The sequence below is a fragment of the Talpa occidentalis genome, unplaced genomic scaffold, assembly GCF_014898055.3.
Source record: "Talpa occidentalis isolate TD23 unplaced genomic scaffold, MPIMG_talOcc4v2.1 talOcc4.11, whole genome shotgun sequence".
Classification (NCBI taxonomy): Eukaryota; Metazoa; Chordata; class Mammalia; order Eulipotyphla; family Talpidae; genus Talpa; species Talpa occidentalis.
This window is the reverse complement of record NW_023601104.1, coordinates 10,713,166-10,740,146: the sequence shown is the minus strand read 5'-3', so window position 1 is coordinate 10,740,146 and position 26,981 is coordinate 10,713,166. Positions and strand designations below refer to the sequence as shown.

General features: G+C 53.9%; 1 protein-coding gene and 1 long non-coding RNA gene across 2 annotated transcripts; both read right to left on the bottom strand.

Annotated features, from left to right (window-relative positions):
• Positions 1-5,866: 5,866 nt before the first annotated feature.
• Positions 5,867-10,026, bottom strand: LOC119238504 (uncharacterized). Its single transcript, XR_005123592.2, has 3 exons — positions 9,945-10,026; positions 6,998-7,187; positions 5,867-6,318 (listed from the first exon to the last, which is right to left on the bottom strand). It is a non-coding gene; the product is annotated as an uncharacterized LOC119238504 (long non-coding RNA).
• Positions 10,027-13,525: 3,499 nt separating this feature from the next.
• Positions 13,526-23,128, bottom strand: CHAC1 (ChaC glutathione specific gamma-glutamylcyclotransferase 1). The gene is made up of 7 exons (XM_037504138.2): positions 23,088-23,128; positions 16,937-17,006; positions 16,329-16,432; positions 16,121-16,270; positions 15,552-15,987; positions 15,085-15,120; positions 13,526-14,709 (listed from the first exon to the last, which is right to left on the bottom strand). Exons 1-7 carry the CDS (start codon positions 23,126-23,128, stop codon positions 14,308-14,310), a joined length of 1,239 nt encoding a protein of 412 aa, XP_037360035.1. The 3' UTR covers positions 13,526-14,307.
• Positions 23,129-26,981: the final 3,853 nt, after the last annotated feature.

The following is a 26,981-nucleotide window of genomic DNA, read 5'->3' as shown; positions in this document are numbered from 1 at the left end:
GGCTCCACGCGCCTCCTCCAGGTCTCCTGGCTCCATCCTGCTTCCTTCCTTCCTCCGTCTCTTCTGCAGCTTCTCCTCTTCCTGCTCAGCTCCACCCTCCCTTGGGTGGGGCAGGGAACCTCCCCCTTTCCTGGGGACCACCCTGTTACACTTCCAGTGGGGACCCACAGAAAAGGATCAGAAACAACCATCCAAGTCCTGGAGGAAAAAAGCATCATCAAAATTGAGATAAAAGCCGCCATTGTCACCTCCCCATGGGTCTCACCCACATCTGTGTCACCCAGTCCACGACCAAAAGACAAGCGCAGTTTCTTCACGTGTCTCTAGGCTCCATGTGCCTCCTCCAGGTCTCCTTCTGGCTCCATCCTGCTTCCTTCCTTCTCAGTCTCCTCTGCAGCTTCTTCTCTCCCTGCTCAGCTCCACCCTCCCTTAGGTGGGGCAGGAAACCTAAAACTTCCCTTTTTCCTGGGGACCACCCTGTTACAAAATGAATATGTGAGATGAACAGTAATGGTCTCTTTTTTGGAAGCCACGTGAAGAAATTCTTTTCTTTCCAGCATTTCAGTCAGAGGTAGGAATCCAAGAGACTCTCTCATGCATGAACACAATGAGGAGAACTTCCTGCATCCCCTTTTGCTCCCCTCATGTTTTCCTTATTCTGGGGCCCAAGCTCATGAATGAAAGCCTGGCCCCAAGGGATGGCCTTCCTGGGGCTAACCTGGACTAAGGAGGAGGCTACAGCAGCCTCTGAAGTTTATCATATTTAAAGTTTCTGAATGGTGGTGAGAAGAAGGAAGCAAGGACTCAGGTTTAAAGTTGCAGAAAACAGGCCTCCCTGGTGGTGCAAGGGGTTAAGCACTGCACTATGAAGCAATCCGCAGCCTCTGCAGCACGAGTTCAATCCCCGGCTGGCTAGCTGGCCTATACCCCAGCTCCTGTATGCATCAATAAATCTTTTTAAAAAAAAAATAAAGTTGCAAGAGACAATGAGGCATTTAAGCTCCCTTCTCTAGCTTAGGTGATGTCCCCTGGTCCCTCATAGCAGCTCCCTAGGAGAATACCCACGAACACTCAGAGCACACTACCCCTCCACCACCTCCAGTGCCCAAGCACAAGCCCTGCCCTGAACCTGGCCTCCCTGCAGCTCTTCCTGCTATGGACAAGAGGGAAAGGACTCCCTTCACATTTTCCAGCTGCTCAGACAGCTCCATGCCTTCCACCCTTGAAGTCTGGAACATGAAGACAGTAGGGAGGGAGGCTCATCCAAACCCAATGGATTTCTGGGTGGTTCTGGTCCAGGGTCGTGGTTTACTCTCAGCCCAATAGATTTGGAAAGGTCAACATAAACGCTGCAATCCAGAATCTTTCTGAATAGCGAAGTCTTTCAGAAAGCTTGACATTTAGCCCTTTGAAGTACCAGTTTATCTTGGTTAGCACTTTCTTGTAGAGATTTGATGACTGTCGCTGCTTAATTAAGCACCATGCTGAAGATCTTAACCTCTCCCGAGGGAGCAGGTCCTGTGAGCACCTGGGCTCAGCCCCTTACAATGTGACTCCAATTTGTCAAACACGGAAAGATGCCCACAGCTACAGTAGTGCAAATTCTTGTAGCTCTTAAGTCTGTTTTTGGACTAGGATCTGTGCCCCTCCCTGGCTTTGTGCCTATATGAGGCAGCCTTCCCCTCTTCTAGGTTACCTTTTCGAAATTTCTGGCGGCTTGGAAACCATTTTACCTAGTCCAGAACTTCTGAACCCATGAAAAGTACTCTGAAGGAGGAATTGTGGGGTCTTCCAAGACTAAATGGAGTTTCAAGGCAAGCCTTCTGACCTTCTGTTGGCCTCCCCATACATGAGTTCTGAGATCTGGATAAGCTAGGTATTCTTCTAGACAGTCATGTTCTGGTGTTTGTTTGTTTTTTAAGATTTATTTATTTATGCATGCAAGAGCTGGGGTGCAGGCCAGAGGTAGAGGGCAGGTGAAAGGATTCACCAGAGACAGAGTAGGGAACAGAACAGGCAGATGGACCAAAGTACACTGCTGAGGGGAGCAGCAGGTGAGACAGGAGAGGTCTGCTGTGCCATGTGGGTAGCTCCCTGGCCGGAGGAGGATCAAACTCCTGCTGCAGAGGCTGCGGATTGCTTCACAGTGCGGTGCTTAACCCCTTGTGCCACCAGGGAGGCCCTGTACTTCATTTTGTATTCTTTTTCTTAAAGATGATTTTTCTCAAAGTGCATAAGTTTAGGCCTCATACACCCAGATCCCAGGGTGGCAATGTAAAATGATAGAGCCTTCTACAGGGTAATTTGATAATATGTATCAAGACTTTTAGAAGTATCCATGCCCTTTGACCCAGTCACTCCACTCTTAGGGATCTATTTTCATGGAATAGTCAAGTTTAATTCAGGGAGGCATCTCAACTCGAATGCACATAATTTCCTGGGTGCAACTCTGATTGAATTCAAAGTCTGATTCAGTAGATGTGAGGACGTCCTTAAGATTTCTGCATTTCCAATGAATTCCAAAGTAGAGGTGCTGAGACTCCAATCTGAGTAACCAGGTGCCCAGGGCATTCTTTGATTATCTGCTTAGCATCTTTTCTTGGAAGCCACGTTGTATGACAGGCAAGGGATAGGCATAATCTCCCCCATCCTGCTCCCACCCCCACACACACACCCCTTGCCATAGACCTGGTCAGGGATGGGCTAGGAAACCAGCCTAAGGCAGAGATTTGTTTAAGTCACTTGTCATCCTTTCATAAATGAGCCAATCAGAGGAAAATCGAGTCCCTGAGCCTTCTTTCCACATCCACCCTCCCCTTGAGCTGTGAGCGCTTCTCACCCCGGGACTCAGAAAAGCCAGCCTGGGGGGGAGGGGAGAGGAGGGGGAGGTTGCCACAGAGAAGGGTAAGATCAAAACTAAAGGAGAACCTTAGGAGACCAGACTGAGCCTTGCCCTAAGACCCCGACCTCTGTTGTGTTTCACCAATACCTCCTTCTGACTTAAGCCCGATTGAGCTAAATTTTCTCTTTTATGCAACTAATAGGAAAGGCTCGTGAAGCATAATTTAATTTAGCAAAAAATTTCAAACAACCCAAATACAAACTCAAACGGAAACAGTATAGGAAAAAATTAAATTTTGTACATCCATATGAAGGCATGTTAGGGGGCCATTAAAATCATCCTTTCAAGACTATTTGATAACTTTGGAACGTATCTATAGTGTAAGCTTAGGTAGAAAAATAGGATACAAAATGGTAGATAAAAAGCTCACATTTGTGGGCCTTCCTGGTGGCGCAAGGGTTAAGTACTGCACTATGAATAATCCGCAGCCTCTGCAGCACAGGTTCAATGCCCCGGCAGGCCAGGGAGCAACCCACATGGCGCAGCAGACCTGTCCTGTTGTTGTAGAGCAACCCCGATACAAAACCGGGTGCCTGACTGTGGGTCCTCACCCGCGCGCTTAAAAGGATTTATCAATGCTCTACTGCAGGCACACGCGAAAGGTTAATAAAAGGTTTATTTACAACGGAAAGGGAAATGAGAAAATGTACAGCTCTGGGAGAAAAGTGGGAGACAAAGTTTTAAATGCATCCTACCCGATCCGCCGATCAGGAATCCCAAAATGGCGCTCTCAGAGTTGGCCGCCAGCCAGGAGCGGTGAAGCCAGGAGGCGAGCGATCGCGAGCCAGAGAGCGAGCAAGGCCCACGTGTTTGGTTTTTATATCCAACCTGGCTGCCAACTCCACCCTCAGGTCCCAGTCACCCTCCCCTTGGTGGTGATGGGATTTGTCTTTCCCAATGTCCTGATGGCTTTAGTCTGGAGTGGGGGTGGGGTCCACAAAGCCTGTATGAGATTAGCTCAGGACATCCTTTCCCCCTAACACTGTCTCTCCAGCTGCTCCCCTCAGCAGTGTGTTTCAGTCAGTCTGCCTGTTCTGTTCCCCACTCTGTCTTCTCTGGTGAATCCTCTCACCCTCCCACAAGAACTGGCCTGTACCCCAGTTCTTGTATGCATGAATACAAGAATTAAATAAATAAATATAAAAATAAATAAAAACATGATTGTATTCAAACCATGTATCTAAGTTTTTTACTCACCTTAACATTACAAATAACAATGTAAAGTGAGTACTGTAAAGAGTAAAACATTTCCCTAACATTAGTAAATACGTATTTATTCCTAAACATCCAAGAATGACGGGGCCATTGATGGGGCATGAGCCATTTTGTGGTCCTTCTGGACAATTAGTTTTTCCCCCTTAAATCCTCTGCTCTGTCCAAGATGAAACTGTCCCTCTGGGCTCAGGCAACAATTGCATTTAGTTTAGACCCCAATTGGCCCTTGACTCCCTGGGGACACAGGGTTCTGGGTCAGGAAGAGGCCCAGAGTCTTGCCCCGAGGGATGAGCGGGTGGTCCTGAACTCCAGGGGCCCCGCTGTGTGGTCCAGGCCAGCAGAGCAGATATATTTAGCAGGATCAAATGCTGCTGGCTGTGTCATGACCCACGAGGGCTGTGCTGTTGGTAAACAAACCAGAAAGGCGTGGCTGCAGCACCCGTCCCCTGCTCTCCCCAGCCTGCTGGCAGTAAGGGGCTGCAAGAAGTGAGGAGAGGGGCCTCCCTGGTGGCGCAAGGGGTTAAGATGCAACCTATGAAGCTATCTGCAGCCATGACAGCACAAGTTCGCTCCCCGGCCAGGGAGCTACCCACATGGCACAGCAGACCTCTCCTGTCTCCCCGCTGCTCCCCTCAGCAGTGTACTTTGGTCAATCTGCCTGCTCTGTTCCCCACTCTCTCTGGTGGATCCTTTCACCCCCCACACCTCTGGCCTGTACCCCAGTTCTTGTATGCATAAATAAATAAATCTTTTTTAAAAAAGCAGTGAGGAGAACACTGCAAGGGAGAGGACTCAGGGCTGAGGGGCCACCCAGTGACACCCCCCCAGACAGGATTGTGAAGCAGCCTCATCGCACTATCCCTAGTTGGTTTCTTTTTCTGTCATTGCCCTCTTGCCTTTTGCTACCGACCCTCCCCCACGTGGCCAAGCCCGGGAGCCCAGTACTCCCTGCCTCTTCTACTTCCTTCTTTCCCTTTCTCCTGCCACCCAGGTCAACCTGATTTGTCCTTCCTGCTCTAAGGAGTGGGACGCATCCACTTGTGTGGTCGTTCATCCAAGGAGACTAGCCAGCAAATACTGTGTGAGGCCCTGGAATAAGACTCTGTGCTGGGTACCAAGCACACAGCAACGACAGGGAGGTGCCAGCTCAGGCCCCGATGGGGCTTACACACCTGTGAGGTCAGAGATAACCCCATAACTACTGAGGTATTGATGGAGAAATAATGTTGATACCCAACATTTTCACTTGGTGGCCCAGCAAACCCCAAGACGCTGAGAGGTAGTTCCACTTACCAGTCCTGCTTTACAGCTGAAAACATGCAGCTCAGAGATATTGCACAACCTGGCCAGGGATTCCTGACTATCCAGCCCAGCCTCTCTGCCCCCAAGCCTGCATCTCTCCTGAAAAAGAGGGGCCACTGGAACTGGATGGGAACTGATTTCTGTGGTTTACATTTGAGGAGTCAGAAGCCCAGAGGGAAGCAAACACCTTCTAAGACACACAGCTAAAAACCCAGGCCAGGCCTTTCCCAAGAATTGACAAGATGGCAAGAATGGAGCAGAAGAAGTAACCTTCCTGGGGGAGGACCTTGACCAGCTGCCGGGGACTGGGGGGTGGGGAGAGGGGTGGGCATGATGGGGCACACCCTGCTGAGGCACCTGGGTCACCAAGAAGCCACCCCCAGGAAGACCAGGTGGTAAAGACAGCTGCAAAACCTTCAACCAGGCGTAAACCGAGCCTGAGGGGTCAGCCGCCTGGGCGTGTTCTCTCTCCTTGAAGGGTGAATGGAAGTTACCAGGATTTTTCCGCAGTCCCACCATTAGCATCTATGATTCACACCTGTGGTCTTACACGCGCGCCTGACGCGTCTGACGGCGGCACCTGTGGGCGTGCGTGAGTGGCGCGCCTGGGCGGGAAGACGGAGCATATAGGGGCGGCAGAGGCGGCGGGGGGCGCCCAAGCTGCTGTCTCCCTGACGGCTTTTTCCCCCAACCTGTGCGGATGATGCCAAGGGCTCCGAGGTTCTCTTTCAAGCTGCCTGAGCTGATGATAAACCCACCCGGTCTGGGCTGGGTGCAGAAACTCCCTGAAGCACGCCGGGCGGCCTGCAACTCTGCTTCCAATTACTCGGCTCCTCCTGCTTCACCTTGCTCAGGTAGTTGCTCAGCCAGCTGCTCAGCCAGCAAAGGCACAGACTTCTCTTTAAAAAAAAAAAAAGGTTTTATTTTATTTTAAAGATATATTTATTTATGCATACAAGAGCTGGGGTACAGGCCAGAGGTGTGGAGGGTGAGAGGATTCACCAGGGACAGAAGTGGGAGTAGAACAGGCAGATGGACCAAAAGCACTGCTGAGGGGAGCAGCGGGCGAGGCGGGAGAGGTCTGCTGCGCCATGTGGTTGCTCCCTGGAAGGCCGGGGATCGAACTTGTGCTACAGAGGCTGCAGATTGCTTCATAGTGCAGTGCGTAACCCCTTGCACCACCAGGGAGGCCCAAAAGGTTTTATTTTAAAAAATAAAGAGGGTAGGAAAAAATAAATAAATATATAAATAAATATATAAATAAATATATAAATAAATAAAGAGGGTAGGAGTGGAGGAGGGGTAAGGACAAAGGGAAGGAATATGGGTGATTTGGTGATGGGTGCACTATGATGGTGATACCAAATGGGGGGGATCCCAATGTTACCCCAATTAAAAAAATAAATAACAAAAAAAAAAAAAAAAACAGGCCAGAACCTCCGGACCCCAAGACAGCGCTCCTTCTTTGCATCGGAAGGGCACTTCAATGCCCTGCCCAGAGCAGATGACCCTGGCAGATATGGGGTGGGGGTGGTCATGCTAGGTCTGACGCCTCCCCTGCACCCCCGCAAAGCCCACCTCTCTCTGCTGCACGTAACTCTTGCGCAGGGACAGCTCAGAGTGCCCTTCCCAGAGCCCGTCTTCTCACCAGCGCCTGCCTCTTGCTGAGTGACTGGGCGTCCGTTCAACCATCATGATGTGAGCGCCTGCTAGGTGCTGGGAGGCGCAGCCTGCTGGGAGGCCGACTAGGATCACGGTGCTATTAAAGCTGCATAAGGAAAAAAACAGGTGTCAGATCTATAGTAAAGGCCTAAAGTCAGACTTTGGTTATGGGGGTATAGCAGGTTCAGGGAAGGCTTCCTGAGGAAGGTGACATCCCAACGGAGGCCTAAAGATTGAGGAATGAGTTGACCAGTCCAGAACTGGCAGGGAAGAGACTTTCAGGAGAGGAAACAAGGGTGCAGGAGGGTTAAGAAGGCTCACTGCCTGCCCCAGACACCCAGGTTCTGTCAGAGCAGCTCCCCTGCTCAGTGTCACACTCCTCAGGGCTGCGAGTGGCTTGTGAATGGGAACTTCATCTCCTTTCAGTGGAAACTCCCATGGGTAAGGGTCTCTCCTCCTGTGGAGACGACTCAGACACCCCATGTGAGCAACTCCTCGTCAGTTCCCCCCACCTTGGATACACCATCACCCCCAACCAGGCCACCAGCACATCTGACACTCCCCATCTGCTGTCACCCTCCTGGCCTGGCGGCACAGGCATGACTGGGCCCAGGAGGGTCTGTGCCTGGCTGGAGGCCTTGACTGCAGTAGGAGGAAGCTATAGATGGAGTCATTACTGTTCCCTTCCCCCCTCAGTCACCAACACTCTCAGGTCGTGTCTGGCAGGCCAAGCTCCCTCTCCTACGGGGATGGGGTGAGAAACCGTAGGGTGGGAGCACTACCCATGAGGAAGGTACACGTCTCCCAGCTTGGCACCGGGAAGGGAGAAGACTAGCAAGAGTAGGATCCCCTGCCCCCTCCCCTCACACCTTGTCGGGGGTAGCCCTGCCTGGTGTGTGTTTAGGGCTCGGCCTTGTACAGACCAAGTTGAGACGAGAAAGGCCAGCCCAGGTTGCGTGGGTCAGCGCTGCCCCAGTTGGCACATGGCAGGCTGCCCTTGCCTGCCTGGCCTGCCCTTGCCCCTGCGGCTTCTGGTTGCACATTCCCAGGCTGTGCACATAAACATTCAGCTTGAATATTAGCCCAGAGACGGCCTGGCCTCCTCCCTTGGCGATGACTGAGGTTTTTGCAGGGTCTTTCCCGCCAAGGGAACGTGTGACTTTGTATTCAGAAGGGCGTCTCCTTAAATCCCAGTCCCCATAGGCCCCCTCAGCTCCTGCGGGGCCCAGATGTGGGCTATGTGCTGGGGTACATGAAGTTCCCGCCCTCAGGGGTGTTCGGTTTAGTGGGAACAGACCTGTAAGCAGATTACACAATATAAGGAGCCGGGCACAAAATGGAGGCGGGTGGGGCACAGCAGGGGCACCAGCCAGCCAGGGTCTCCAGCAACTTCTGGAAGCAGGACACTGGGTGAATCCGCAAGGATTGAAGAGGGTTGGACAAAGCTGCCGGGTAGGGGAAGCAGGGGAAACAGAGTCTCGATAGCCAGAAACAGCTTGGGGAGGGGGGAGACCCAGGCAGCGTGGATGCCAGGATGTTGAGGCTGCAGCGTCTGAGGGGCACTGAGGGTAAAAGGGTGAGCAGGGTCCAGGCCCACGGGGAAGTTTATTCTAAGGCCAGGAAGAATGTTGGGGGAGCCTAGACCCCTAGAGCATAGACAATATTGTAAACCAACATTCCCTCCATAAGAAATAGTGCAACTGAAGAAAACTAGTGACCAAACAAAAGAGGCAACCTTGGAGTCTGTCAAGAATGGTGGGGGAGGGGGGGGCATGTCAGAGTTGCCTTTTAAGGTCTGTGGAAGATATACAGAAAAGGCTCGAAATTGAGGACAAGAGCGCATGACAATCATCAGGGAGAGAAAGCAGATACAGGAAATCCTTAGTGCAACATCAGAACATGTGGAGATGTGAGGGAGGAGGCCAGACTGGCATGTAAAAGAGGGTACAGGTGGTTACTGTCCCACCTAGAGGGGAAGGGTTGGTGTCCTGCCGAGCAGCTGGGCCTCCCAGGTGTGGCCTCTCCCTCCAACCCAAGTAAATGCCCTAAGTAGGCGCGGGCCTGGCCAAGGAAGGGCAGGCCTGTGGGGTGTCTGCAGGTAATCAGAAAGGGCGAGAGAGGGTCTTCCCTCCTCTGGGCTGGGAGTCAGGGTCTAGGGATCTCTAGAGGAGGGCAGCATGATCAGGGGGTTCTGGTCAACCCCTCTGAGAGCCTCCAGCCCCCCTGATGAAGCAGGCCACTCTGTTCCCATCTCCACAACCCCCATGCCACTTACTATCCAAGCCGGTGCTTTTGAGAGTAAAAACAACAATTATTCTAAGACACCCAGAGTAAAACAGGCCTGACCTGGGCATACTGGGTTATGTCAAAGGAGGCTGGCTGGCCCTTGTGCTGCTGTCCTGACCCTCAAGGGACACTCTACTCCTCCCAGGACCACGGCCTCCTCTAACCCCGCCAGGGACACTGAAGTGCCGCCCCCATCCTCATGCACTGGGACCGTCCTCAGAGCCAGGCCTGGAAGACAGGGTCTTCTCCCACTCTAATCGCTGGCCCTGAGGTGGCCAGTCTTCAGGGGAAATACAGCCCCTGGAGGAGTGTGGTCCTTTCTGAAACCCAGACCAGGAGAACCCCATAAGAGCCTGCCAGGCCTAAAGTGAGTTTGGAGGGCAGATTGGGGTTCACCCATGTCTCTTTGACAGTCTAAGCCCTTTCTTGACAGAACCCTGGTACGCCCAGGCTCTTCCCTCCTGTTCGCCCCCACTTCCAACAGGCTGCCAGAAGGCATCCCCAAAATCCTGGTTCTTGGCTGCAGCTCAGCGCCCTTGCTCCCAGCACTCCCTGGAAAGTCACCACAGGCACCTACCAGGTCTCCCCGCTTTCCATTCATCCGTCCCCAGCCTCGGCCCAGCCTGTTCAAACCCAGGCCTGCACACAGGACTTGTCTGCTTGACAAGAAGACAAAACAAAAAGAACAAAAACAAACAAAAACCCTTTTGTGGGAGGAAAAACACATGAAAAACAAAAAAAATCACCACAGAATTCAACTTCCCTCCAAGATAAAGGCCAACACTTCCTCCAATACCAAAGCAGCTTTCAGCCTTGCCCCCAGCACACCAGAGCTTCCACCACGCAGCCATTTGCCCAGCTGTCTGTGTGCCTCCCTCCTTGGCTGGCACCATCCCCAAACTCCTGATGCCCCCCCACCTGGTAGCTACCTACAGCTTCTTTAAGGCCCACACAGACCTGACCACCTGCGCCCCATCCCTAGTCCCGGAGTTGCTGTTACCCCACTCCAGATGTGAGGGAGGTTCTGTGTCCCACAGCTGGAGTCTGCTGTAGACTCAATAAACAGTCAGCCAATCGGCTGATCCTTCCTACCTCCTCCCGCTCTCCAGAGGGAAATCTTCGGGAGAGGGACAGGACCAGAGACTCCTGAAGTCCCTGCTAGCTCTGAAATTCCTTCATGCTGCCTCCCAAGGTTGAGCAACCACCTACCACCCTGCTCAAGCCCCTCCCAAGGAAAAAAAAAAAGAATGTTGATGTTCCTACAGCAGAAGCCCTAAAAAAAATAGCCCAGGGGTCCCTCTCAGGGAGTCTGCGATGCCCGAACTATTTTCATAATAATATTAAGAAATTATTTGTCGGGCCTCCCCGGTGGCGCAGCGGTTGAGCGCTGGGCTGCGAGGCTGCCCACAGCCTATGCGGCGCTGGTTCAATCCCTGGCCGCCAGCGAGGGTCCCACAAAAAAAAAAAAAGAAATTATCTGTCCTTTTACTCCCATTTCCTCATGAGTGTACAGAGGAGGAATTTTCCGGAGACTCCGTGGTTGTGAATTTGCAGACAGGAATCCAGCTGCTTTCATTCCATCAGACAGTGAGGATATAAAACAATGCCTCTCTTTTCACTAAATGTGTTTGCTTTTGAAAATGCATTTTCTTTCAAAATATATTAGGATGTCATGGGCTTATTTTTAATAAATATGTAAAACTTTTCCACTTTAAAAAAAAATTTTGTAATGAAGTACCATTATTATTTTAATTTTTTATGGCATATATCGATAGCTATCTCACATGAATAAAAGCTCCTAGAGGCTGCAATGATTTTTAACTTGTAAAGGAGTCCTGAGGCCCCTGGTGCGCCCCCCATAGCCTCAGTTATCTGCTTCTGTCCCTCTTTTTAGCAGCCAAACTCCCTGAAATCCGTCTATTGCCCTCACTCCGCCTCCTCAGCCCAGTCCTGTGGCTTCCTGCCACCGCTCCAAGTTGTTCTGGGTCACAGAGGACCCCCGGATTTCATCCAACAGCACCCCCTTCCACATTTTCCCTGACATCCTGGCAACAGGACCGTGGCTGTCTGGACACCCCGTCTGCTGGTTCCCTCCTACCCCCTACTTGCCTGTTCCTGACTCTTCTTGCTTTACTCAGACCACTCGTGCTGGGGACCTCAGGCTGGGCCGAGGTCCTGGTCTCTTTACTCTGCACTCCCAGGGTCTCAAGTTCTACCTTTATGTGAGAACCCCAAATCTCTAACCCCAGCCCCAGCTGCTCTTCTGAGATCTAAACAAACATCCAAACGCCCCCTGAGCAGCCACATGGATGTTGCAGCCTCACATCCAGACACCAACTCACGCAGTAACGGGGCAGATACCCACACTCACCCTTTCCAACTCCAAATTAACCAGGAAGCCCAGGCCCTGTGTCTTCTCCCTCACTCTCTTCAACCAGCCACACTAAACCCCACTGACCTCACCCCCTCAACTGCTCCCAATCCATCTAGTCCCACTGCCCCACCTCTGCCCAAGTTATCTCCACCTGGCCCTCGCCCATCGAGGCCTTTCTCTTCCCATCAGACACAGCAGCAGCCAGTGTTCCTTTTAAGCTCGGGATACAAGGGAAGCCCTGCACCAACCTAGGAGGAATGCCACCTCTTCAGCACAACACAGCTCACCCAGTCTGCCAGCAGGATGCCATCCTGTCACCTGGCCAGCCTCATGTCCCCTCCCACAAGTCACTCTGGGCTAGATGACCTGACCTTGCTTCCTCCTCAGGTACCTGCTACTCCCTGCCTCTTGTGCCCGTCAGTCTCAGCCTCTGGGGCTCAGCCTTGTCCTTGCCTCCCACTGAAAACCTTCCCTGACCACCGTGTGGGGCAGGGCCCTTCCTGTGTGCTGAATGCCCCAGTCTCCCTTCAGCACACATTTCCAGCTAAACGGTCACCATGGTTTCTAGGTCCGAATTCCTTGAGAAGGATTTCTTCACTGCTGTATCCCAAGCGCCTACTATGGTGCCTGCCAGGTAAGGAGCTTATTACAAAGGTGAATGGCTAACAGAAGTGTGACCCCATGTGCAGCTGGCAAACAGCCCTACCTACCCCAGCTCAGCAACCATATTCAGCAGGGCTCTGCTCAAGCGCCCAGACGAGCCACCTGCTCTGGTACATGAAGCTACCTGCCAGGGCTCCCTACCCCCCCCACTGCCCCTCCTGTTGAGGGCAGATGCCCTAACCAAGTTCCCAGAAGAACCTGGCTGAACACCACGCTCTGTCAATTGCCAAGACATGAGCCTAAAGCATGGGCACACTCACTAGCCATGAGCACTCTCCCCAGGCACAACTTGGTGGGGGCTGACCCTGCTGGGGACACCCAGACCAATCCAGGGCATCAGCCACAGAGCAGCAGCAGTATCTACCATGCAGCAGCTTCCTTTGGGTATTGTCCCCCCTCAGCCCACTGATGTTCAGAGGAGGCACTTGGCTAGTGACGGGAGGGGCTGGTTTTGAGCCAGACTCTGCTGCTAAAGCCTGTCATCTGGGACCTGCACCCATTCGGCAGATTCAGGGACTGGTTGAACCCACGGAGGTATCACTCCTAGTTGAGGAGCCCAGGACTAGGTTGAGATCCCAGAGGCTAGGATTTGCCCCTGGGGCCAGGGTCTCAGGGCAGAGAGCAGAGACATAACCAGAGATAGCCCCAGGGAAAAGGAGCAGCCACCCAGAGGGTACCTCAGCAACTCATCCTAGCAGGGGGGAGTCCTGGCAGGTCAGTAACAGAGAAGGCACAGCCCACATCACCCCAACAGGAGCCTCAGGAGGCAACCATGAGCACCTTGACCTTAGAAGTTAAAGGGCCACGAGCTTCATCAAGTGTTTGTTGTGTGCAGCCACTACCACACCCGAGGCCACATACTCCTGCAGCAGGAAGCCTAGAGTCCAGCCTGGCCATCAGGGAAGAGGCAGCAGCTGGCTCTGCAACTGGAGGAAGACCTGGTCCACGTTCCAAGCTGCCAGCCTCCTTGGGGCAGCTGAGAGGAGACAGCTTCCCAGGTAGAGCCACTGGGGGCTAATTCTGCATGACTTGGGCATTATTTGGATGTGCTATGAATGGTGCCCATGGGGTGGCAGAACCTGTGAGTCTTGTTTGTTTAGTGCCCCCTTCCCAAGGAAGGAGGGCTCTAGGGCCTCATCAGCTTCACCACCTCACTCGCCCCAACCCCATCTGAAGAAAGAACCACATTCCAGCACAGCACACATAAGAAAAGATCAATTTATGGATAATGGTACGGGACACACTGGGAAGGAGCCTGCGCCTACAGTGATAAACTTCCCAGGAATGGACCAACATATAGGAATGACCTAAACAGACAAGTGGACAGACAGAGGAGTAGGGAAACAAAGCCAAATGGGTATGAGGCCCAGGCTGGGCTTCAGGTCCAGTTCTTCCCTAGGGACCTAAGGCATGAGCAGGGATGGTGGGGGCCTCAGTTCTTATAGGGTCTCCTGCTATCCTTTACCAATGGGCTGAGACCTTTGGCAGGTGGTATCACGAGGCTAGGGAATGGGGGGTGGGGGCGGGCAGGAGAATCAAGGTTCTTGGAGGTTCCCTGGGAAAGTGGAGGTCTGGGTGGTGTGGGGTTAGTAGCAGCACTAGGGGGGAATCTGGTCAAGCACCAGGCACCTAGGGTGGGGCACTGCTCAGCAGGCCCCTGCGTCCAGGGCAGGCCCCCCACCCTGCCCACCACACCAACATGGTGCAATAAATAAAGTTTCAAGTAAGTAAGTCAGTTTCAGCAAAAGAGCTGGAGGCTGGCAGAATGGCGGGGCTAAAGGAGAGAAGCTCCTGGCCACCCATAGTGTCCTCCGTGGGCTCTAACCGTATTAAGCCTATGTGCACGAGAGTGGGAACCTGGCCCCAATGTTCCACATGGACACTCCGGCAGGGGCTCAGACCCTCAGACAAGTGCCAGAGCCTGCTCGGTGGGGCAAAAGCAGGGCAACATGGTGCCCACAGCATCCACGATGGCTGCCAGGTGCTCGTCCTGGGCCTGGGGCCCACAGAGCTGCATGAAGTCTGCCAGGCGCAGCAAGTACTCAAGGTTGTGGCCTGCGAAGCCTCGGCAGGCCAGGATCTGTGTAGCAATGGCCTCCTCGGGGGCAGGGCCCAGGTAGCCAGGGTTCTGTGGCGTGGCCACGTAGGCCAATGCCTTCAGTGGTTGATCAGGGGTATCTTGAGGGTAGAAAGTCACCTCCTTGGTGTCATAGCCGCCGAGCACTGCCTCCCGCACATTCAGGTACTTCAGGGCCTCGCTCACCTGTTCACCTCGCACCTGGTAAGCCACACCCCAAGTGCAGCCCTAGGAGCAAACATGGGTTAGGGTCAGTCAAAACAGTTCCTTGTGGGTCCCTCCCTAGGGCTGTTCTGATAGGGGAGGTGGGTGGAGAACTACTGAGCCAATCTAGGAACAATACACTAAATCATTCATCTCCTTTTTAATTACAGTAAACAGGTGGTCTAGCCTGGGGGAGAAGAGGATTCAAACTCAAAAGCGTAGCCTGAGACTCAATGGGCTTATCTGTAAGCATGTTACAAATGAGTTTCGGATGCCAGTCTCATCCTATTATATCAAAATTGGGATTTTCACAAGATTCCTCATATGATTCTTGGGCCCACAAGTTCAGTCTCTCTATTCCCCTCCATTATTGGGCCCCAGACCTCTCTTGACACTTACCTCATGATCTTCAAGAAGAGTCACCACACGGCCAGGCTAGAGAAGGGGAAGAAAGATTTCGAAAGAGACAAGTTAGAAACCAGCTCTGCCGTCAGTGCCGGCCGAAACCCTCATCAAGCCTGCAGGCCAGAGGAGCAAGGCGCGACAGGGATGTGCCCACGCCGCAGAAACACACATGCCAGCGGCTCAGACTGGCAGAGACCGTCATCAATCAGCACAGCCATCCACTAGCTCGGCCTCCACATCACACGGCCATCCACCGGGCACAGACACAGGTCAGACGTCCCTGGCACAGGTTTACACATTTCCCCCACCAGCAGGGCGCCCACGGGCCCTGAGAGGCGGCAGCACCCCACCCCCGGCGCCCCTCCCACCCCCGGCGCCCCCTCCCACCCCCGGGGCCCCCTCCACCCCCTGCGCCCCCTCCCACCCCCGGCGCCCCTCTCCGGGCACGGGCTGGTGCTCACCATCTTGTCGCTGCCCCGGTGGAAGGTGTCTCCCTGCCAGAAGCGGCGGCTGTAGCCGCGCACGAAGCCCACGCGGCTGTCACTGTAGCTGAAGTCGGGCCTCCACACCAGGGAGCCATACCCGAAGATCCACAGCGCTTGGGGGTCGCCGCGGTCCTGGGGGCGCGGCGCGGTGTCCGCTGAGGTCTGCGATGCAGGGGGCGAGGCGGCCGGGGAGGCGGGTGGCGTGTTCCGAGGCTCCTGCTTCATGGTGCCGGGCACAGGGACGGGCCCGGGCGGCCTCCGGGGCTGGTCTCCGGCGCGGGCGCGGAAGGGCCGGCGGACGCGCACACCTGGCCTGGCACCCTCGGTCGCTCCAGCTGAGCGGCCCCCGCCTAGGCGCCCTTTAAACCCTCCGGCCGGGAGGCCCCGCCCCCCGGAGCCAGCTGCCGCGGTGCTGGAGGCGGGGCGAAGCCCTTTTTGGCCAATCAACTTGGGTCTTTCCTGCCTGGTTCATCGAGCCGCGCTCTGATTGGGTAACTGAGCGGCCTGGCCCCGCCCAGCGCGCCGGCTGATTGGTTCGGCTCTACCTCTGTAGCAAACCTGGCAGGAGTGATGCAATGGCGGGGGAGGTTTCCCCAGCGCCCGCATGCAGCAAGGGCTCCTCGGATTGCGTCAGGCGCCGGACGGTGGGCACCGGCGCTGGTTGTCCTCCCGACAGCGCGTCCGTGGCCTGGGCCCTGTCAGAGACCGAGGCGGGCGGTGCAGGGAGCGTCTCCCCACACCCTGCTCGCGCACCTGCTCTGCCGGGGCACTGCGGAGCCTGTGCTGGGCGCGTGCAGAAGGCGCGCTCCTGGCGGCGAAATTGCCGGCCTCAGGGGCTCCGCCTCGGAGCACGCACTCTGAGGGAGTCGGAAGAACCCTCCGCATTCCGCACAGGTGCCTCACGTCTTTGGCCCGCGTGAGCAAATGGAGAAACTGAGTCACGGGGCTGCTACGGGGTGCTGCAAAGTCTGCAAGACTGAGTCAGATCGGGCGCCTGGAGCTTGCGGGCCTCACGTGAGGGCAACGCCCCGGGCCAGGTGTGGGACCCCCCTCACACCCTCACACCCTCTCCCCCTCCCCGACCCCTAGCAGAATCCATTTTTACTCGCGGAGGTGGGTCGGAGCGCTTGGGGCCGCCGCGTGCCCTTTGGTGGTGGCTGCACCTGGATGAAGCGTTAAAGGAAAGTCAGGCCAGTCCTGCCCCAAGGCGATGGGTTTCTGGCCGAACCTGGGTCTTTTCCAGTAATGGTGTCTGTTAACCCTTCAGGCACGGGGTGTCCGGGAGCGCCGGGCAAGGAGGGGTGAATTGAGGCGCCCAGAGAGCAACAGGTAGCTGCGGGCTTTCTCCCCCAGCCGCTGACCTCCTGGCCGGGGAGGGTCCGCGTCGGGTTGCCGCGCAAGCAGGTGCTGGGGGCTGCTGCCTGCAGAGGTCTAGATGGAAAATGGAAGGAAACAGGCAGGTAGGGCCTGCTAGTGGCACTGGCCCCAGGGTAGTGGCCTCTGCCTAGTGGCCGGGAGAGCACTGCTTCTCTCTCTATTCTAAGTAGATACTTAAGCCACAAATTATCTGCACACATCCAGTAGTCGTTTCAAAGGGGTCTAAGATACATCCTCCAGGAGAAATATTGCACTATGGTGTGTATAGTATGAAACCAGTTCTTAAAAAACGAACAAACAAGTTTTATAGTAAAAGGACTGCCAGCGGAAGAGGAATTTCAATATTATAAATTTGAACATTGATAGGAAAGTTTAGGTTTTTCACAAGGAGTATACATTGCTTTTCAGTGGGGGGCGGATTACGTGCAAAATGGTTGTTGGGGTCATTCCTTTCTCTTTCCCTCATCCCCAAGTTCATGCTCCCTTTCCCTCTGCTCTCAGTCCTACCTTCTATAGTCCCTATGTGACCCTCCTTGGCTGGTAGCTTCTTAGGGAAAAGATTGCCTCCACTTACCAGCCTTTGGGGAGTGAGTTGGAAGGCAGGAAACTGGTACCAACACATTGCTGGAAATGTCTGAATTGGCACAAATAACCCTTTGAGAAATTAACTTGGTGATGCAAATCAAGAATCATAAATTATTCCCACCCCAATACTTCTACTCCAGGAAATTATTCAAAATATGGGGAAAGCCATATGCCTGAAGATTTTTCAATACATTGTTATTTATTATAGCAAAAACAAAAGAAAACTACCTAAATATCCCAAAATAGCCAAATGTTTAAGTAAATTATGGTTCATCCACATGGTAGATAGACACACAGACACACACACACATACATGCAAAGAAAATAACTTAAATATGCAGCAATAGATGACTGGCTACATAAATTTGACATACATATAAAATCGAATCTGTGCAGTCATTAGAAAAAGTTTGGTATGCCTATATTTATTGACATGGAAACCTATCTATGAAGTATAATTGAGTGAAAAAGCAGGTTATGAAATAAATTAATGTAACTTTTTTCCACCGTAATCTATTGTCCACCCAATATACCTTTTTAAACATAAAAACTTTGTATGTGCTATATGCATAGGAAAGAAAAAAACCTGAAAGCACACATAAAAATCCTGTGATTACTTGTGAGTACAGGATCACATGAGATTTGTAATATTTTTAATACCAACTTAGACAGGTATTAGATTTTTAGAAAAAGAACATAAACCACTTCTACTTAGAAAAAAAAAGTTAAGGATCAGGGTCTCCCTGGTGGCGCAAGGGGTTAAGCACCACACTAGGAAGCAATCCACAGCCTCTGCAGCCTCTCGCCCAGCCCTCCAGGGAGCAACCCACATGGTGCAGCAGACCTTTTCTGTCTCACCCCACTGCTCCCCTCAGCAGTGTATTTCAGTCAGTCTGCCTGTTCTGTTCCCCACTCTGTCTCTGGTGAATCCTCTCACCCTCTGCACATCTGGCTTGTATGCATAAATAAATAAACCTTTTTTAAAAAGTTAAAGATCAACATAAAATAAAACATTAGAAAAACAATGTAGTAAAAAATGCCTGGAATGGCATAGTAAGGCAAAAATGCAAAATATGAGCTATCACATGCACTATGATTAAAACAATTAAAGCAACAGATGCATGAGGAAAAAGATGCGGGGCACCATTTACAAATGGTGAATGCATTGGCATTCTGGAATTACGGGTGAATCTTTTCTCTATTGTCCCGAGCTGTTGAAATATAACTTTTAATAATAAAAAGTGACTTTGAAAGAGTAGTTAGTGGTTTTCTCGTAGCTGGCATGTCAACCTGGGGAACATTTTCAAGATGCCCTTTTCATATCTCCTCCCAGTCAGACCAAATCCCCAGGTTTTACTAACTCCTTTGATGACCTGCTCTTGCTCCGGGCAATTAGGCGTTCCTCCTCTGCTCCCTTTACTTTACTTTACCCCTTACTTTACTTCTGTTTCTGAACTGTTCCCTCTACCTCATTATTATAACAGAAACAATCATTTATCGAGAGTTTAGCATAAGGCAGGCAGGTTGCTAAATGTTTTTATGTCCACTCTAATTAGAATCTTTACCACTTTGTGAGGTAAATACTTCACAGATGAGCAGACTGGTTCATGGGAACTCCCCGAGAGCAAGGTTCATCTTTGAAGGCCAGCACATGGAAGGGTTTCCACAAAAGGAGGTAGAAGTGATGCTCTTACTTGGAAAAGGTCAGTTACCCTGGAGTTCAGAGAAGAAGGAATCTTGCAGACAGGTTTAACCTTGACCCTCTCAAAATAGAAACCTCCTCAGAAAGTTTGCCCAAGGGTCTTGGCCATCTTTCTGGGAACACGTTTTGCCAATTCCCAATCCTTGCTTGTCCTCACCAACATCTGCCTCCTGTCCCAGCGGGACACTCTTGGGCAGCAAACCCCACTCCACTGGCTCCTCGCTAACATCTGCAGCAATCACGCCATCTTTCCTTCTCCAATCCCCTCAAGAAGGCGCCAGGCCACGAGGTGATAATGGCATCGGCTGAGCCTTGCAGAGTCGCACGTGACCTGCACATGATGCCTTTCTGTACCTTTCCCAAATTAATCTTCCTTATTGTTCCCCTTCAGGTGATCACTTCTCATTTCCTTATGATCCCCTCAGTCATCCAAACAACTCCTCTTCGGTGGGACAATTATCCGAAACAAGGGTGGGCGTGTGTTTTAGGAGTTAGAGAATTGTGCTCATTTATTATGCTAAATGATAGAGCTGCTTTGTAAAGCAGCTGACTCCAGAGGAATGGAAACCCTTCACAAGCTCAGCTTTCCCGATGGAGCTTCCCTCACATTTGCCATCTGAGAGACCCTAAGCACACTGTCTCTGGTCCTCTGTCTTCTCAACTGTGAAATGGGGAATAATAGCACCTGCCTTACAGATTCTGGTGAGGTTTGAAAGAACTAACACCTCAACCAATACCTGGCACCCTGGAGCTCTGAACATACGTTGACTGTATGTGAGAAGTGGTGTACTGTTGACAGTAGATAAGAGGGACAGGAAGAGTGTTTTCCTTACCATGCCTCTCAGTCTGACACATCTCTGAAGAATTGAGTGGGTCAGAAACATAAGGGGAAGTATTTTCAATTCACCTCACTGGAGGAAACTTCCAGCTACCTCATCCTCCATTTTTGCCATACAATTCACAGATTGTTCCAGCAAATGGGGTGCTAAAGGAGTGTGTTTGGGGCTTCCCTGGTTGCACAAGGGGTTAAGTCGCAGCACTATGCAGCTGTCAGCAGCCACTGCAGCAGGAGTTCAATTCCCTGGCAGGTCGGTGACCCACATGGCGCAGCAGACCTCTCCTATCTTGCCCACTGCGCCCCTCAGCAGTGTATTTTGGACAGTCTTCCTGTTCTGCTCCCCACTCTGTCTCTGGTGAATCCTCTCACTCCCCGCATCTCTGGCCTACACCCCAGCTCTTGTATGCATAAATAAATAAATCTTAAAAAAAAGATTTATTTATTTATGCATACAAAATTTATTTATTTATGCATACAAGAGCTGGGTGTAAAGGGGCAGGACTGGACGCGGTGCAGGTTTTCTGATCCCATGCAGACCGGGTAAAGGAGGAGTCAGAGTCCTCAGTGGCTTTTTGCAGGTCTTTTATTGGTGTTCATCAGGCATATGGCAGGCAGGGGTGCTGGCTGGGGGGCTGGGAGGCTGGCAGGCCTCCCAGCCCCCAGCAAGTCTTCACTCTATCTGAGCTCTCTGGAGTTCATTCTGCTGCTTCTCGGCTTCTCTTTCGGCTTTGGCTTCTACTGCTGCTTTCTTGGCTTCTGGCGTCCCTGTGACGCCGCCCTTAAAAGCATAGTCTTAGCGCAGGTGTACCCACTTCAGGTGCCCGCCATCAGGCATGCATTCAGAATCACAGGTCTCCCTCATCTATCCTGATGGCGGGAGGGCAGAAAAGCCTGATATTGTTACTTACCCTATACTGGGGTACAGGTCAGATATGCGGGGGGGGGGTGAGAGGATTCACCAGAGACAATGGGGAACAGAACAGGCAGATTGAGTGAAATACACTGCTGAGGAGAACAGTAGGCGACACATGAGAGGTCTGCTGCACCAGGTGGGTTGCTCCCTGGCCAGCTGGGGATCCAATTGTGCTGCAGAGGCTGCGGATAGCTTCACAGTGTGGTGCTTAACCCCTTGAGCACTAGGGAGGCCCAGGAGTGTGGTTTTTTTTTTTTAAATGCAGAATAGATAAAAGTGTCTGTACCACACACACTTCTGAGCCAAGAGAGATTTTCTAAGTATGAAGGGATGGGGGGAAGATGATTACAATTAATTATGAGGGGATATGCCTCCCATAAAGGCAGTTATATGATCCTAGGTTTCTGTACATGAAGGACATAGGCCCACCAACATTTTCACAAAAAGATGGGAAGAGGGAGGTCGCTGAGTCTCAATACAGCCCACCTCTGACAAGGAAGAGAAGACAGCTGCTGTGCTGGGGGTGGCAGCTGAATCCGGAAGCCACTTTGTACAGTAAATGAATTTAAAAATCAGGCTTTTTCAAGGGCCTCCCCGGTGGCCCAGCGGTTGAGCGCTGGGTTGCGAAGCTGCCCGCGGCCTCTGCGGCGCCGGTTCGATCCCCGGCTGCTCCCCGGCCACCGGAGGAGGGTCCCACATGGCGCGCAGACCTCTCCTGCCGCCCGCTGCTCCCCTCAGCAGTGTACTTTGGTCCTTCTGCCTGCTCTGCTCCCTGCTCTGGCTCTGGTGAATTCTCTCACCCTCCCGCGCTTCTGACTGTACCCAGTGCATGTATAAACAAACAAATAAATAAAAAAAAAAATCAGGCTTTTTCCACCCTTCCGCCACTAGCCTCTATGACCAGCACCTGTGGTCCTGCACGCACCCAGTCATTATGGACACCTGGGCTCAGAGAGCACGGGGCATGCGCATATGTAAATTGTGACACCTGTGCTGAGAGGCAAGGAGATATAAGGGCAGCATCACTCTGCGCCTGAGGGAGGAGACAGCCAGAGAAATGCTGAGAGGGAAAGCATCTGTCCCCTGAGTCAGTATTAAAAGCCCGTGAAAATCTACTGAAGTCTCCAAAATTATCTTTTCATCTGCAAGAATTGACAGTGAACCTACCTGGCCGGGGATGGCTGCAAAACACTTGGTCCACTGTCCACAAAAGCAGGGACTATGAAAGATTTATCCAGAAGGGTGGCAGAAGGGTGCGGGGATGATGGGGAAATTGGCTCCCTACCCATTTTCTAAATTTCAGGGAGGGATGGAGAAAAGGCAAGGCTGATAGGCACCACTGGGGTGGCCTGAGTTTCAGTTATTCAGACCTCCCACCTAGTCCACCTGGAAGAGGAGGGGTTGGGATGATGGGACCTTTCCTAATTCCTAGGAGAGATGAATGTGTGGTTAGTGGGGGCAGGAAGCAGCTGGCTACAGGGCCAAGGAGAAGCTGAATGGGGAGCACTTCAGGGGGGCGAAAGGGCTTCATAGAGAGGAGACCCATGGGGTCAGAGTCAAACATCGTAACCCACGGAAATGCTGAGGTGTGGAAGAAAACAGCCCATGTGGAGAATTGTTATTGCTCAAAAGGGGCCTGACTCTGTGGGCCAGCTCAGGCCCACAGAGAACCAAGGAAGTGAAGCCCCTTCAGTGAGAGCTGCTGGGACTCTAGTGCCCAGGAGTCTACTGATACAGGGGAGGAGAAGATCCCAAAGGGAAGAAGCACTAAGTAAAGGGGGGGCATGATAGAGGAGAAACTGAACAGACCAGGTGAGGAGGGTGGGCCTGGCCCAGACCTCTGCGCCTGTGGGGAAGGGACAGCACTCCTCAAGCAGCACAGGACAGTCTGTAAATCCCAGGTCTTGCTCTGCCTCCAACCTAAGCCAGGACGAGGGGTGACTGAAGCCAGACAGGCTAGCCATGCCTGGCAGTGCTTTGGCTCTGCCCTGCAGGGGGTGCCATGCCACTGGGCAGGCTGGGTCCAGAGCCAACCTGTTGCTAAATCTAGATTCCTGAGATGCCAGTGACCTTGGATCTGGCACAAGGTAGCCTCACCCAGGGGTAGCATCATCCGGCTCTTTGGATCCTGGCATCATGGTCTCAGAGGGTCTTTGGGGATAATGGGAACGGGCTGAGCACACTCTCGGCCAGAGTGTTAAAGGTTACAGAACCCCAGAGGCCAGAAAAAAAGAAGGCAAAAAGTCACTTGTGGCTGCTCTCCAAAGGGAAGGTGACTCATGGGGGACGTCCAGGCCTGCAGCCAGGGCCTCTCTCCCAGCGCTGCCCACGTTAGAGGAGGTGACTTAAACTAGCAATGCCCCTCAACACAGGGGCACAGAGAGACGCCATGGTAGAGGGAACCTGGGATCTCAGAGCCTCTTTAGTCCTGGGGTTAATGCGGGATCCATGCGGTCAGATGCCCAGCTCCAGGCACCCCGGCTGAGCGAGTGGAAGCTCCACTAGACGGTTCGCTAGCGTGTGCTTGGAAGGGGTTAACCAGCCGGTAGGGGAACTGGAGGCTCACAAATATTTTCACACATTAACTTATTTCGATCTCATAATCATACGCAGGAGGGGTATTATCTGCAGAGAGGCTAAAGATAATTAACTAGATGGTTCGCTTCTCTGAGCAGAGACCAAGTTTTATCGGTAACACCTGGTATAGAACAGGTGCTCAATGCCCGGGAAGGAATAAAGAAAGGGATGCCCTCGCCCCAGGCCCCGCGGCCAGGAGAGCTGCTGCTGGAAGGCAGACTCAGCCTTGGAACGCAAACGCTGCCTCTTCCAACCCACCCCAATTCGCTGCGTTTCGGGGTGCCCGCGGCAGCCTCTGGGCGCGGGGGGGGGGGGGAGAGCCTGGGTCAAAGGCACTTTTGGAAACACAGATGCCAGTGGAGGCCACCGCAGCTCCAGACCCCACAGGGCCGCCGCCACTCCCAGTGGAGCACAAGCCAGGGCCCCAGGGGAGTCCTCCGAGGGCCAGGGCACCCGTGCCTTGCAGGGCCTGAGAGAAGAGCAGAGAACGCGCCCGGGGGGCTGCGCCCGGGGGCGCTCAGAGTCCGCGGAGCGGGGCCTGCGTCTCCGGCCACCCGCGGGCTCCGGCGCGGGGCGGCGGCATCGCGCTGCGCTTTTCTCTGCGCGGCAACCAAGAAAATGCGCGCCCGACCGCCCCCTCCCCATCCCGTGCCCCCAGGACGGAGCAGGGCAGCACCCCGAGCCCCGCTGGGGGCGCAGCGCCCCCTGGTGCCGGGCAGCCGGGCCCGGGAGGTCCCGCCCGCTGGCCCGCCGGCGCCCCGGGCTCCCCGCGACCGCGGCCCCGCGCGGGCTCGGGCGCCCAGGGCGGGCTCCGGGGACGCGGGAGGCGGAGCCCAGCGGGTGGGGGTGTCTCCGAGAAACCCGCGGCCTTCGGCGGCTTCCCCGGGAAGTAACCGGGGTCGGGAGGCCGCAAACAGGAAGTCGGGCTGTAACAAAGAGCGCGGGGGGCGGGGGCCGGGCCCTGGGGCGCCCCGCGGCGGCAGGTGGAGGGCAGACCCCGGCCCGCGCGCCGCACCTGCCGCTTCCGCGGGAGGGCGGGGGGGGCGCCGCCGCCCGCTGGGGCTCCGAGGCCAGGTGCCCCCTGGGCGCGAGGGAGACGCGGCCACCCGGGGAAGGCCGCTGGGGCCTCCCGGGCGCATCCTCGCCCCGGGAAGGGACAGTCACAGTTCCCTGGGTGAATCACTGACATCCCCTTCCCGGAACGCACCGGCCGCGGGGGGCGGGGGGCCGGGGCCGCCGAGCCCGCGGACGCGCAGGGAAGCTGCAGGGGAGAGCCAGCTCTGCGGGTCCCCCGGAAAGATGGGGTGGCCGTGCTATCCTGGCTAATCTAATGGCCTTATCTGCTGGGGGTGGGGGGCGGAGGAGGGCTTCAGAGCCAAGGTCGTTTTTCTGTCTTTCTGAGACACGAGAGGAGACCCTGAGTTTATGCACAATTAAAAAAACAAAAAACAAAAAACCTCTTCCAAAACCTCTCTCTCCCTAACTCAAGCCCCCACAGCCATCTCCAGATGGTCACCAGCCAGAAGACCCTAGAAAAGCCATTGTCCTCAGCCAGAGGCCATCATGGGGTCAGACTTATCCTTTGGGTAGGGCGCGGGCTCCAGGCTGTTCAGGAACTACTCAACCCTTAGTCTCTTGTGAAATATCCACGCGGATTGATTAGGACTTTTGCTAAACCTTGGAAAGCCCTTCACAGTGAGTCCAGAGTTATCATCTGGCCTGGTTTCTGCCAGCTCTGGGACATCTCTTGTACACCTGGGTTTGCACACCTGGGACATCTCTTGTACACCTGGGTGCTCTGGGAGGAAAGTTTTGGGGACTGTACCTATGAGAATGGGCTGGACCCTCAGGGAGTGACCTGGAAGTCCTGTGGCCTGCTCACACTCCAGGTGCCTGGCTCCGTTTCTGCCATGTCACTAGAGGTGGAGCCTGGCACAGACTTCAGGTTGGAGCTGCCCAGATCAAGTCCATGCGTGAATTCTCTTTCCCCAGAAAGTTGGCGTGGTGGGCTCACCCAGCTCCCCATCTAGGGAAGCAGAGCCAGTGAGTAGGTTAGCCAGCCAGCTCCCCTCCAGGGCTCTTCTGTGTGGAGTTGGCAGCCCGTGCTATCCAGCACAGCCTGGTGGTGTGGACGTGCAGGCCCGCGAGTGTCCTACCTGTCCCCCACATGGGAGCCTCGTCATCTCGCCTCCGTGTCCCAGCCCAGTTTCCCCCGCCCCCCCAGGGCCCTGGAGCTGCTTTCCTGTTTCATTTTGGGCAGGAAGAGTGAGGTCGTGTTGTTCTTCCCCCTGCTGCCGGCTCAGGCTGTGGGAACGGTTCCCTGAATGCTTTCCTGTTTGATACCCTGTGTGTGCAGCAAGGGGAACAGGGAGCCATGAGCAAGGCGTGGAGCGTGTGCGTGCGGGGGAGTGTGGATGAGCCTGGTCTCTTGCTTCCTTGTCGCCGGCACGAGCACCCCGGTCAGGGCGGGCATGCCTTGTGTGTGTCAGGGACACAGAGGAAAAGGGGGGGCAAGTAGCATTGCTCATACTTGGACTCCATCGGGAGCAAGGCATCTGGTGGGTCTATTTTGTGATTTTGTGGACAGGCTGAGAGCTGGGAGCGTCTGCTCAGCTCTTTGTCAGGGGCTCGTTTTTTTATCATGTGCTCTCCGTAGGGACTGTCTGTGGCTATGGAGAGGAGCACGGCACCCAGGGGCCATTCTGCACCTTAGAGGAAGCCAGACATGAAGTAGTGACGAAACTCAAATTAGTGTCTCAGAGAAAACCGGACCCAGGGAATGTCACCGTGTCCCTCCCCGCTACCCCTCCCTTAGCCCCTCGTCTCCACTAAACTCCAGCAGCTCTAGGCAGTCCAAGCCCTGAACCTGAACTCTCTTGCCCAGCTGCAAGGAGGATGGATCCAAGGCAAAGTCTGACCCTCTTTGCCCCCTGAGACCCGTGCCTTGCAGGGCCTGAGAGAAGAGCAGGTGCCGGTCCATCTAAATCCTGCAATGGCAGGAGGAAGGAGCCATTTGTTTCCAGGGTTCAGAGATCCCCTTCTCCAAGAGAATCCTAAGGAATGAGTGGAAAACCGGCAGACTCACCCCCCAGATTCCTGTATTCCAAGATGACTAGGGAGTTTCATAAGCTGTTTTCAGGCTTGAGGAAAGAAAAGGAAAATGGGTTCGGGGGCATATCCCCTCCAAAGAATGGTGGGGGCATAAGTAGGGAAGGGGAGCCATCAGGCAGGAAAGACGAGGGCTGGGGACTAGATGGGCGGGGTGGACCTTGCCAGGGACCGTGGGGACAAAGGCCTAGCACACAGCAGGCCAAACCCAAGTGAGCGTACAGGTCCTGGGGGTTCTGGCAGCAGTATGTGAAGGGGAGTTCGAGAGGACGGGGTGAAGATTCCCACTTTGCCATCACAAAGACA